Raw genomic sequence first — 13,685 nt, 5'->3', positions numbered from 1 at the left:
GGTTTAAAGTTATTGAAAAGTCATGGAAATCCATTGGTCAAAATGTGTATGAATCCTGTCTATATGTACATTGAATGATCTAACAGACCTGCACCATAGATGAGGGGGTTCAAAAAGTTTGGGTTTAAAAGCAGCTGGGTTTCAGTGCCTTGCTCATAGGCAGCACAGCAGCAGTTTTATTTCAATGGGAGGAGAGTGTTGCTCATTCACCTCCCACCTCTTCCACACCAATCTCTCACCTAGTCCTCCACTTCCTCCTCTCACTTCTCCTCCTCCCCGTCTTCCTCCTCTTCCTCCCCCCCCGTCCCCCTGTCCCCCTTCTCCCCCATCCCATTCTTTGTCATCTCTTTGGGTGAATTCCCAGCTGACACTGTTTGTCATGGCAACCAACCAGTCGTGGTGACTGGGCCTGCAGCTCACACTTCCTGTGTGTGTGTGTGTGTGTGTATGAGGAGAGGCATGTGCACTGTGTGTGTGTGTACGAGGACACGCATGCGTGGTGTGTGTGTGTGGTTGTATGTGTGTGTGTGGTTGTGTGTGTGTGTGTGTGTGTAGACAGCGACTGGCTGCATGAGCCTGTCAGCCTGGATTAGAGTCAAACTCACTGCAGCGATGCTTTCTTTCTTTCTTTCTTTCTTTCTTTCTTTCTTTCTTTCTTTCTTTCTTTCTTTCTTTCTTTCTTTCTTTCTTTCTTTCTTTCTTTCTTTCTTTCTTTCTTTCTTTCTTTCTTTCTCTCTCTTTCTCTCTCTCTCTCTCTCTCTCTCTCTTTCTTTCTTTCCACCACCAGATAGTTTGATCTGTAGCGGCATCTATTATTTCACTATTGGAATATATTCATATATTCTAAGGGAATAACTGAGACCTTGTCACCCTCTCTCTCTTTCACACACATACACACACACACACACACACACACACACACACACACACACACACACACACACACACACACACACACAGTATTCCCCCCTGCCCCACCCCCTCACCATGTAAGTCAATGTGCTATTCCAATATGGCAGGAGAGGTGGAGGGGGCTGGGCTTTAAATCTGGCCTCTGATCCTGTGGTACAGCAGGGAGCGCTGCTGTTACATAACTTGGTGTGTGTGTGTCTGAGTGTGGTGGTACGTGTGTGATGAGGTTCCCTATGTGGGGGCAAGGTTCCCAATGCAGCTGCTTTCGGTTTCAATGCATGTTTTTTAAAATCCCCTGTTGCAGTAAGCTTGTTGCGTTTAAGCAGATTGTTGAATACCCACAGTTAAGCTGCTACTGGGTTTCAGTCTGAAAACTTTACTGGTGAATAAACGGTATCTGTGGTTGATCGAGATGACACGGATCCTCTAATGCTGACGGGGGGGTGGGGGGTGTAGGTCTTACTAAACTGAATCAGTCTCTTTATAATGTCTTCTAAGTCCAGTGACAAATCAACTCTTGTCTCCTGTCTTTTTTTCCAGATACATGTACGGTAAAGGTGCGAAGCGGAAGCTGGACGAGGATGAAGAGGGGCTGGAAGGCAAAACGCTGGAGGCGTCGGTGGCGGGAGGGGGACTCAGCCTCTGCCCAGAGGGCCTGTCCAAGGTGTCCTACACCCTGCAGCGCCAGACCATCTTCAACATCTCGCTGATGAAGCTGTACAGCCAGCGGCCGCTTGGCGAGCCCAGCCTGGAGCGCCGGGTCCTCATCAACAACATGTTGCGACGCATCCAGGACGAACTCAAGCAGGAGGGTTCGCTGCGGCCTCTACTCCTGCCACCGTCACCGCCACCTGACGACCCCATGGACGAGGGCTTCCGTGAGGCCCCGCCCTCCTTTGGTGTTTTATCAGCGACAGCGGCAGCACAGGTATCCCAGCCTTCTGTGTTGTTGATGCCGGCGATCGCTCCACCGCCTTCACCCCACCCAATGGTGCCTCCCCACTGCCAGGCGTCCCAGGCATGCCCCGGCCGGGCAGAGGCTTGCCTTGCCCCTCTGGAAGCCTGCCTCACTCCAGCCTCGTTACTGGAGGAGGATGGAGGAGATTCAACCTTTTGTGCTCCATCCCTACCGACTCCTCCTCTGTCGCCTCTCCCAGCGCAGTGTCCCACATTACCTTTGGCACTTCTGAGCCAGGTGTCCCCCAGGGTCCCTGTGCCTGCCTCGTCCAGTGACAGTTTCCCCTCCACGCTGGGTGACATAGAGTTGGGTCCCCCCACAGCCATAACAAGGACAGCAGCAGCTAATACTACAACCGTGACTACCTCCCCAGCTCCCACGCCACTCACCCGGCCCTCCCAGTTAGCACCTCTTTCCCCAGCCAGAGACTGCAGGACCATGGGCTCTAAACCAGAGGCAGCTAGCGTCTTGCTAGCTGAAGCTCGCTGCACCGAGCTCCGGCCCATGGACAATCTGCCCACACTGCCCCCTGGTGGCTTAGTAGACATTTCCTCTTGTCCCTCCTCACCTCCTTCCTCTGCCTCACCCTCGGGGTTTCTCTCAGACTTGGCGCTGGACGATGTCCTGTTTGCCGACATTGACACGTCCATGTATGACTTTGACCCCTGTACAACAACGGGGACAGTGGGCGTGGCGGTAAGCGGGGGCCTTGCCAAACTGTCACCGGTGGTGACGACAGACGACCTCCTCAAATCGCTTTCGTCACCATACAGCGGCTCCGCCCCGCAGGTTTCAGCCAATCAGCCTTTTAAAATAGATCTGACAGAACTGGACCACATCATGGAGGTGTTGGTGGGGTCGTGACTCGCGGACGCCAACACGTCAGAAACACACAAACGGTTTGATCTGGAGAACAGACTGGAATGAAAAGATGTGATCGCTTTGGGGGCCGTCTTGGTCGTTTTTATGTTTGTTTTTCTAAACTTTGTTCAAAGATCGGTAATTGTAAACATCGATGATGATGTCACTTCGTACTACTTTGACAACTACTACTACTACACAACACTGTGCATGCACTGTGCTCGCCTTTCCAAATATGGAAATGAAGTAACTTGGAAACAAAGACACAAATAAGTTTGTATTTCTATACTTGTGAGGACCTCCATTGACTCCTTTCATTCCCTAACTCTAATTTCAACCCAATCCTAGTTCCAATCTTTAACCTGAACCTAAGCCTTAACCCCACAGAGTAACTGTAAATAGTGAAAATAAAGAGGACTGTCACATTGTCCTCATTTTCGAGGATTCTGCAGTCATTATATCCTTGTGAGGACTTTTACGTCTCACAGGTAAAGAAATACAAGTGAACACACACACACACACACACACACACTGAATCCATGGCTTTTAGCAGACGAGTGCCTTTCAGAATGACCACTTATTCAATTCCTGTTTTTTACAGTATTTTTTTTCTTTTCTAGTCTTTTCACTTTAACAGCCTAGCGAGGTCACTCCTCGATGTTCTTTTAAATTATTGTATTGTATTAAAACTATAATTAAGGAGGGCAATTTCTAACGATCAAATAATAATTATTTAATCTTTATCTTATTGCAGATGCTATGTTTTATTTGTTAAGCAAGCATAACAAATGTTTTACGAGAAAGACCTTGTTTTACCAGTTTGCTACATTACATATTAGCTCGGCTTTTTAATTACGCTTTGGGATTAGCTCTTAAATACATTGCCTAGTTGTTTGTTAAACTGTTGGTTGAAGGAGATGTTCTTGTATGAATTCAGTTCAGGACTTTTTTTTTTATCCGCAGCCACATATAACTGTGCTGGATGCTATTTTACATGAGCTCGGCATATGGGTTAGTTATCATGCTTCAGCTACAGCAGAATTCAAATGAGCTACACCCACAGGAAAGCTGGATGTGTTGACATTGGAAGCAGGGCAGCGCCAGCACGGACTCTTCCCTCCCATTCACATGTATATGACCTGAAAAGTGGAACCTAAGCACACACTGTAGGCTCTTAAAACATGTTCAGTCTGGACCCTAGACAAAACAGCGAGCACAGATTGCAGGGGAAGTCACACTGGCTCCAGGGGGACTCTGTATAATTTCTCAGAATCACACAAAGAAAGTTGAATATTTTTGGGGGAAATGCCTTATTCCTGGTTTGGGTCACATGGAATTAGCATCATGAGGGACAGACAAATTACAGCACAGTATACAGTATTACACACACGCTGTATATGCAGAGTATGTTTACAGGTCCTCTGTACTTTGTGAACCCCAGTGCTGAGGTTGACCGCAGAGCTCAAAGATGATTTAAACACAAACGATAGCAGGAGGACTAAATCTGTTTCGTAAATAATTTGAATGTGTATTTTCCGCTAAAGTAGGAAAATGAAACTGCAACAATGCAAAAGAGTCTAAACACAACCTCCCCTGCACACAGCCGTATGCATGATATTTAGTATATAATGACTAAATGTGATGGCAAAGTCCAGCATCGCGAATATTGGTCTCCTTAGAATCCTAAAGTCTCTGTACTGAGTATGAATTCTTTACCAGGCAAATGCTGTGTCCACGATTGAGCCTTTTCTTTGGTACTCTATCAGTTGAAACTGAAACACCTCTTCACACACATTTCCTTACTCGAGTCACATATGTGGATATTGGCTGTGATGCTTACTGGATAAAAATGCATGGAGGTGCTTGTGGGGCAGAGGCAAAAGGCTGAGAACTGCTGTGTCACCCTAGGCCCCCGATCTGAAGCTGCGCTGCCTTTTTTTTTTTCCCGTGGAAGCCAACACTTAAAAAAAAAGAGCAATGCAGAGTTTTTTTTCCTACTGTTGCTAGGCAACCATCAAATCACCTGTCTTAAGCAAAACGGATTTTGTTGTGAAGTAAACTCACAGATCTGTGCATGCTATCTAAATGTAAAAGCTACAGGCAGAGGATTTACTTGCTCTGGCTCCTATAGAGGATGAGAGGCTATTTTTGAATAATTTGCCCGGCACAAGGAAACAAATCAGAAACGATCAGTGTGGCTAGATGGGGAACAGAATAACCAGCTGCTCCAGGAGATCCGCTGGTGATGGTTGCTTCACAGATTATTTTAGGATGAGTGCGGGGACGTTTGACAGTCTGCTGTCAATCGCTACAATATGTTCACAAATGTCTTGCAGCTTGTAGAACGATGACGTTAAAAGTGGGCTGATGTTGGCTTAACTCGAACCACAAGCTTTATGCAACGAACACCATTTGTACAGTTAAAATAAATGAAAACAACACACTTGAAATCTTAAGCACAGCACCAACCCTCCTCCTCACCTGCCTGGAGCATCTGGCCACAGCCACCTCTAGTTTCTCCTCCATCAATGTTGTTTGCAATCAAAGGCACGCAATTCTAAATTGATCAGATTGGACAATGGGGGAAAACGCTAATAAGACTGATGACCTTCATTTAGATTGAACAGATCTCCAGCCCCATTAAAAGCATTTATTTGTGTGTGTGAATAGCAGTGTCACATATGTAGCCATAGTTTACAAGCAACCCATTCTGAAAAGGACAAACACATTGGCACCAGTAGAGCTGTATGTTGACTCTAAGAAAAGCCGTGGAGTGGACACAGGCAATTGCAGTTCGCAGATGGAAAAGTATTCTTTTCAAAGTCAAACTTGTTGCAGAACCACAAGATAGTTCAGATTTGAACTTTAAAGTGTTTTTTGAAGTTTCTACAGCGAAACAAAAAGTATGCAATATTTGACATAAATTAATCAGTGCAATCAGATTTTAACCAATAGGCTAAAAATTGACCCTGGGATTCTGTAATTCTCGTCAGTGCATTTCAGTTGTTTGTGCAATATTTGTGCAAAATAGTGTCTTTTGAAAGCTGCATTCATTGATATTTTTGTGCCATTTCAACATGTATTACCACTTATGTTACCATATATTGCTTGTTAACTAATACACATTAATGTTAATTTATTCTCATGTCTATTGCCACCTGATAACGTATTTCAACTTTCCTTTTTGCTCATTTGTGGTCTCCACCACCTCCTGAAGGAAAAACTAGCTGGTACATGAATGCTCCACTATGCCCAACAGCTAATCTCTATATTTCTCTGCAATTTGTTGCTTTAGTGAGTTTATCAGAGCTTTTTCAATAAAAGCAACTCACAGAGCAATGAGTTAAAAGTAACTGATGTGTTCCTTCTAATGAAGCGAAACTGAAAGTTCGGTGGTAACGATCTGCAAGTTTATCACTATAAACACATCATGCATTATAGTTTTGATATGAATAGAAACATATTAATGAATGCAGCTTTAATGTGCACATTGCATCTACATTTGTTTGGATATTCACAGCAATATAAGAAAACTACACCGTATACTGAAACAACGCATGGTCCTGAAAAGCAGGGTTTCTCACCAACAGTTTTTAATTTTACGTCGCAAAATATTAAGTGACTATTAAACACAAGAAACCCTCAACGCCTCTGTGTCTCCCAGCACAGCCTTTCCATGGTGAAAAACAGTCTGATAATGGTATTTCTAGCAGAGGTCCCAGCTGGTGGGTCTCAGTGCTGCTAATGGGACAGAATGTGTTATCTGCATTACAGCCTGACTCATCTTCCTGTGGCAGCCAACAGCAGTGAGGCTTTAAACTCAAACAGTGGAGGATCATTGGTTCCCAGAGGTTTGACACTTGACCTCAGCTCGTATGTATATGACCTGCAATGGAACTGAATTCAGAGTGTGTGAGCCGAGCAGACAGCAGCACCCAACTCATGTTGTTTATAGACGACTGTGTCTTGTTTCTTTCACTATGTTTGAATTTTGGAGTGCTTGTTTTTTTTCTTTTCTGTCAATGAAGTTATTTATTCATATTGTTTTTTCTTTTCTTTTCTGTGTAAATATATTTATTTTGGATGTGAAGTGAACATTTGGATTGTAAATGCGTGTACAGAATGTGTGGTAGGAATGTACTTCAGATAGGAATGTATCTGAGTGTGGAATTATGGGTGGAAGCCATTTTTTTTATATACATAGGTAGTTATATTATCTAGTTTATTTGTTTGTTTGTTGCTACGTTATTGATAATTTTTTTGTGGGTCGTCAGCCACAACTTTTTACATCTTTTTGTACTCTACTTTTTTTTTGGTTCAACATTTTTTCCAGTTGAAGGCGAACAGTTAATGCAGCAATACTCAAAAACCCGTCTCCAACCTTCAGATGTCAAGACTCCAAAGCCTGTCACAGACGCTTCAATGCCAAAAGTAATGTACATAGTATGAACAACATTCGAGCTCCTGAGACTTTTTTGATCAGTGTTTGTTACCGAACCTGTTGAGTCAGCCGCGGAAGACTGAGCGCGGTCGAGGCTGACTCTCTACATTGGCTGTATTTTACACAGACCTCAGAGCTGTGCCTTTTTCTATGCAATAGAACACACAGAGAGAGAAACTATCAGCTGATCACTGTATTGGCATCCAGATGTCCACTGGGTATATGTATATCCAGTCAACATTTGAATCCTGATATATATACGTGTATATATGAGATTAATGGACAGCTGTCTGTGAATTTAAAACAGTCTTACTTTTGTAGTTTTATATATATATATATATATAAATATATATATATACAATAAACTGTAAAAAGAGCAGAAGTCTTGTGTCGTCTCACTTTCTAATATTGTTTGACAGTTTGTTATTTCATGTGCACTTACACAAACACACTGACGTTCATATTAAATTAGCTGAGGTTAGTTTGTGCTTATACTATGTTCTGCAACTTTGACATAATAATCTCAACACTCCATAGCTATTTCCTGAGTTTATTTTCACCATCATGTGACCAAATTTTCATACTTATGTCGTGCAAAACATCTCTTACACAACAAATCGCTCAAAACTGAATTGATGATATTTATATTTTGTGCTTTTATAGATCAGCAGATAGATAGATAGATAGATAGATAGATAAATGAATCGGTACCATCTATATAGAATGTGAGAACAAAATTATGGATAGTGAAAGGGACCGTTCACCAAAAAATGGAAAATTCACTCACCACTATGCTGATGGAGGGGTGGGTGAAGTGTTTCACTTTTGGAGTTTCAGGGGTAAACAGGGTTGCAGGCAAATTCAATACAATCAAAGTAACTGGTGAGCAATTCTTTAAACGTAAACAAAGAAATACAAGTGTCAGGAAGTGCATTCAACTCAAAACGGTGGATAATGAGTGCATTTTTTTTTTGGGTGAACTATCCCTTTTAATTTTGAAGTTCAGCGGTTTGACCAAAGCAGATCTCTACATACTGTTAGAACATTTGCGTCTTCTGGGACTGTTTTGATGATGGTGTTTCTCAGGTGTAATTGAATTTGTTCAGCTTGTTATCACATTACAGTAAGTATGGAATCAGTGATAACAGGTGGTTGTATGCAGTATATGTGAACTGATATTTAAATATAATTGATTATGAAATGATTGCTAAAGTGAAGATAAATAACTGATAATCATCTCACAACTGCATCATTATGTTAAAAAGTAAGTTGTTTTTGAAAAGATTTTTATAATTATGTTTTCTATAAATGATTATATTCCTTTCACCCTCATAACATTATAGAAAATGATGTTCAGCATCGTTTGGCTCCAGCCTCCTGTAAAAAGGTGAAGTGGTATAGATAACGGATAGATGACAGATAGATGAATGCTCAGCCTCTGAGAAAAATCAAGTTTTCTTTTACTTTTTGGAAATAAATGTTCACACGCTTCTCAGAACATGTTACTAGGTGACCATTTCCTAGGCCTCCAGAGCACATTAAGGTTTGTAGTACAAACTGTGTGCACACATTTCCCCTGAGATACTGACCACAGGGGGCAGAGCAGCCATGCAGCGTCTGATCAGATCACAGGAACCTCAATTCCATCTGCAGGGCAGAGCACCTCAGCTCCCGTCAGACGAGACATCAGGCTCTCCCCTACCACCCGAGCTCAGAGTGCATTACACCTGATGCCCTGGCCCGTCGCCTGAAAACACGATCCCTTCACCCTGCACCCTTCACCTGGGAGCAGCCTCTTTTCTCCTCACTGAGCGTCTCCTTAAAGACTTTTCCTCCAGACTGACATGTTATTCAAGTGCGACTCTCACCCTGTCCCTCACCCGTCAACACTTCTGCTGCTCCAGCGTGGGGCCTGATGTTCAGGAGCTTGAGGCTGTCTGTCCCGTCTGATCCCAGCACAAGGTTTCTCATCAGGTCCTGGCTCGGTATTTGAAGGGTGTCGTCTGCAGTGATAAAACCCATCGAAAATATCATCTCGCAGTTTTACTGAGTGGTTCACACTGACTTTTCTTATACTGTTCTTTTCAGGTGCAGCAGGTGGCTGTGGGTCCTCTCTGATAAACCTGCTGTAAACAACCTGCTCAGCGCCACATCACAGGAGGGTAAACATAATTACTAGAGCTTTGAAAAATCTATATTATGTTATGTACGATTTCATGTCAAACAATCTACACTAAATACTACAATAAGCATCAGCCGCCTGTTTAAATCTAATAGTCAACTCAGCTCACAGACAGACACACACACAGAGAGATGGATGGATGGATGGATGGATGGATGGATGGATGGATGGATGGATGGATGGATGGATGGATGGATGGATGGATGGATGGATGGATGGATGGATAGATAGATAGATAGATAGATAGATAGATAGATAGATAGATAGATAGATAGATAGATAGATAGATAGATAGATAGATAGATAGATAGATAGATAGATAGATAGATAGATAGATAGATAGATAGATAGATAGATAGATAGATAGATAGGTGGGTGGGTTGTTGGATGGATGGATGGATAGACAGATTATATAAGACGGACAGATGGACAGATATATACTGTAGATACAAACATACAAACATACATACACACATAGATAAATAGACAGACAGACGGACGGACGGACGGACGGACGGACGGACGGACGGACGGACGGACGGACGGACGGACGGACGGACGGACGGACGGACGGACGGACGGACGGACGGACGGACGGACGGACGGACGGACGGACGGACGGACGGACGGACGGACGGACGGACAGACAGACAGACAGACAGACAGACAGACAGACAGACAGACAGACAGACAGACAGACAGACAGACAGACAGACAGACAGACAGACAGACAGACAGACAGACAGACAGACAGACAGACAGACAGACAGACAGACAGACAGACAGACAGACAGACAGACAGACAGACAGACAGACAGATAGATAGATAGATAGATAGATAGATAGATAGATAGGTGGGTTGTTGGATGGATGGATAGACAGATTATATAAAGATAGATAGACAGACAGACAGACACAGACGGACAGATGGACAGATATATACTGTAGATACAAACATACATACACACATAGATAAATAGACAGACAGACAGACAGACAGACAGACAGACAGACAGACAGACAGACAGACAGACAGACAGACAGACAGACAGACAGACAGACAGACAGACAGACAGACAGACAGACAGACAGACAGACAGACAGACAGACAGACAGACAGACAGACAGACAGACAGACAGACAGACAGACAGACAGACAGACAGACAGACAGACAGACAGACAGACAGACAGACAGACAGACAGACAGACAGACAGACAGACAGACAGACAGACAGACAGACGGACGGACGGATAGATATATATATAGATAGATAGATAGATAGATCACCTCCCCCTTTCCGACTCAAAAAACTCATTTTTTTTCCGAGTGTTAAATCGTCACACATTGTAGTTGCAGGGTTCATCCATACACAGCATGTGGCAACTGATCCACAGGTTTCTGCATGATCAGTCTGGATCAGAGTTCACTTGTTACTGCAGAGAACATGGATGATGTTTTGGCAGAGCTGCATCACATCAGGGTGGATCACACTGACTGGATCAGATTTGAGCTTTAATAAATGTTGGTACCAGCTCCACTATAAAGCACAGCCTGTGTCTTTTTTCCCTCCTTCTAGTTCACAGCGGCACAGAGCCAACATTTGCCACTGTTAAACAGCCACGACTCCTGATCCGCCAGCCGGGGTTATTTCCAGCATTCAGGCCACACAGCTGTGAGGGGAAGGGGGACAGTCTGTCTCTATTGGCGGAGGGAGGGAAAGTTTAGCTCAACTTAGCAACAGAGGAGCTGAGGTCACTGAGGACAACACAGATGACAGAACCAGAGGCAACGAGACAGAGGGCTGCTTCTGTCCATGTCTGTCGTCTAGTTTCTGCTCCTAATTTGGATTGTACAGCGAATCTCATTAAAACACGACAGTCCTCTGAGTGTTCTTCTATGAAACACATATATAGTCCTGTACGATAATCTTAGAGACTGCCCAAAAGGTATGAACATATATGTGAAGATTTCATTCCGACGATATGAATTGACAACATAATCAAAAATGTTTGTTAGGACTGGAACATACATTACCAATAATGCAACTTGACCACTGAGAGTCCACTGAAAAACCTGTGAAACAGACTTTGGTGGGTGAAATCAGTGGAGATCCCCTTTAACATCCTGACTCTTCTGCTTTTTGTCACTTTTGGGTGTCCAAAATGTTTTTAATTTATATTTAAAAAAAATGTATTTGATCAAATCGTCCCTAATCTTAGGAACAGTTAAAACCATTTAATTGCAATTTGGTATTTGATACTACTTCTAATTCTAATTCTACTTACTACTACTACTACTACTACAACTACTACTACTACTATTGAAAATAACAATAATAATAAACAAGAAGAGGACTGAGAGGTTTAAACCTCCCAGCCCAAAATATGACGATAATGATGATGATTTATAAAAAGTTATGATAATAATAGCATTATTGTTGTAATTATAATGATAAAACTTTACGTATACAACATATTCCACTCAAAAAGAGACAGAGTGATGCAAGAAACAGGAACATTAAAAAAGAGTTCTAGCAGAGTTTCTTCGTTTCAGTTGTTTTTCTACCCATGTTAGTAAAGTGTTATCTTTGTCTGCCGTGTGAATAACACTGAAACATTCTCTTTATTATGGCGCCATCTCGCGGTGGAAGCGCAGAGGTGCAGCTCGGTTTCACCGGGGACAGATGTCGGAGGTGAGCAGAGAGCTGACCATGGTCCTGACTCCGCCCTCCAAGCCACACCCACACGTGGGACGCTCACATTAGAGGATTGTAAAATGGTTCAGAAGAACGAGAAATTATTGAAATGAGACATTCAATGACCTCCTGTTCTGTCAGGATTTCTTACACATAAGGTTTCCAATGACCCATAAGGATCTCTCTTTCTTTCAGTGTGATTTCAACCTCGATAAGACCAGAGCTGAAAGCTGTGGAGACATGGTGGGCCAGTGAACACTTATGTAATACTATAAAGAAACCCAACAGCTCCCGGGCTGGACTGCTCATCGGGCTAACCCGCTACTTTCCATTGTTTTTTTTTCCCCTTATTGACACTGAAATACCCCCTCCACTCCCCCCCCTCGGTGCTAGCGCCATTAAATAATGAATCTGAAGAAAAGGAGAAGAACCGCAGGGGAGGCGCCGAGAAAATTGCGAAAGAAAAGACGACCCACTCTTTCCTGGAAATTGTCCCCCTCATTACCATTACAAAGATACTATACAGTTTTACATAATGAAATAAATAGATTCAACATAAAGCGTGTTTAGGATTTGAAACACACCGAACCCCCCTCTCATTTGACACACAGTGGTTTGGTCCACTGCCCATCCCACCCACCCACAAACACACACACACACACACACACACACACACACACACACACACACACACACACACACACACTTTCAGAGCGATGTGGTCTCAGCTCTACAACAGTTAAGGATGAACCAAGGATGGGTCAGACATGTTGTTTTAATTCGATCAACAGTATAAAAACCCATTTACATTCACCCAGACTGCATCTTGGCCACCTTGGTGCATGCTGCTGCCTTTAAAGCACATCTAAATTAATTAAAATGTTCATAACTCAGTGAATTGTCAAGGCGTTTACTTTACTACAGATGTCAGAGGTGTTTATATGATACAGAATGTTTGATTACACTGATAATGCAGCTTTTAGGATGGATGGAGCCGGTCTGGGCCTAAATGCCAGCGCTGATTTGTTGGTTCCCATAAGCACATGGTGACAGTGGAGAGAAAGGAAAACCTCAAGCAGAAGATTCAAGATTCAAGATTTTTATTGTCAAATGAACAGAGATAACATGAAGTAGTCACTGTCAATGAAATGCTTGGGTCACACACTATCTTTAAGCAATGCTCAGTAATTTCAACCCAAAAAAATAAAATTAAAAATAGAAATAGTATAAAATAGAATCAAAAAGAATAAAATAGAATAACAATGAAATAGAATATCAAAAATTTAAAATAGAAAATAAAATATATACATCTAAATATATATCTTTACAGATGAATGTTCAAGTTGTGCAGAACCAGACTCTGAGTGAGAGGCCGTGTGCCTCGACCGGTGGGGGGGACAGGTGAAAAATGAGGAGAGGGATGTGAAATTATGGATAATATGAGGAGGTTCAGCTGGGATACCGATGAACATTTGACTTGGAAGAAGTAGTGAGGTTCAAAATGGTTTATCGGCTTTGACTTTTTGATTTCCAGGGAGAAAAGAGTACACGATGTAACTGAAGAATCCATGACAGGGTAATAAAGAAGCGTAGGGATACAGGTGCAGTTCTTACTGAGCATGTTATGGAGAGGA

The 13,685-nt window shown here is 42.8% G+C and overlaps 1 protein-coding gene across 2 annotated transcripts in view; it reads left to right on the top strand.

Annotated features, from left to right (window-relative positions):
• sertad2b (SERTA domain containing 2b) overlaps positions 1–3,019 on the top strand; it is a 39,876-nt gene extending 36,857 nt beyond the window's left edge. For both annotated transcript variants that reach the window (XM_061086688.1, XM_061086689.1), the window contains one exon: positions 1,453–3,019. In XM_061086688.1, the coding sequence (XP_060942671.1) occupies positions 1,457–2,734 (1,278 nt within the window). In that variant the 5' untranslated portion in view covers positions 1,453–1,456 and the 3' untranslated portion in view covers positions 2,735–3,019. The remainder of the gene's footprint in view (positions 1–1,452) is intronic.
• The last annotated feature ends 10,666 nt before the right edge of the window (positions 3,020–13,685 follow it).

Source organism: Limanda limanda, chromosome 15, assembly GCF_963576545.1.
Source record: "Limanda limanda chromosome 15, fLimLim1.1, whole genome shotgun sequence".
NCBI classification, from domain to species: domain Eukaryota; kingdom Metazoa; phylum Chordata; class Actinopteri; order Pleuronectiformes; family Pleuronectidae; genus Limanda; species Limanda limanda.
Note: the sequence above shows the minus strand (reverse complement) of the source record. Positions and strands in the feature narration are given on the sequence as shown.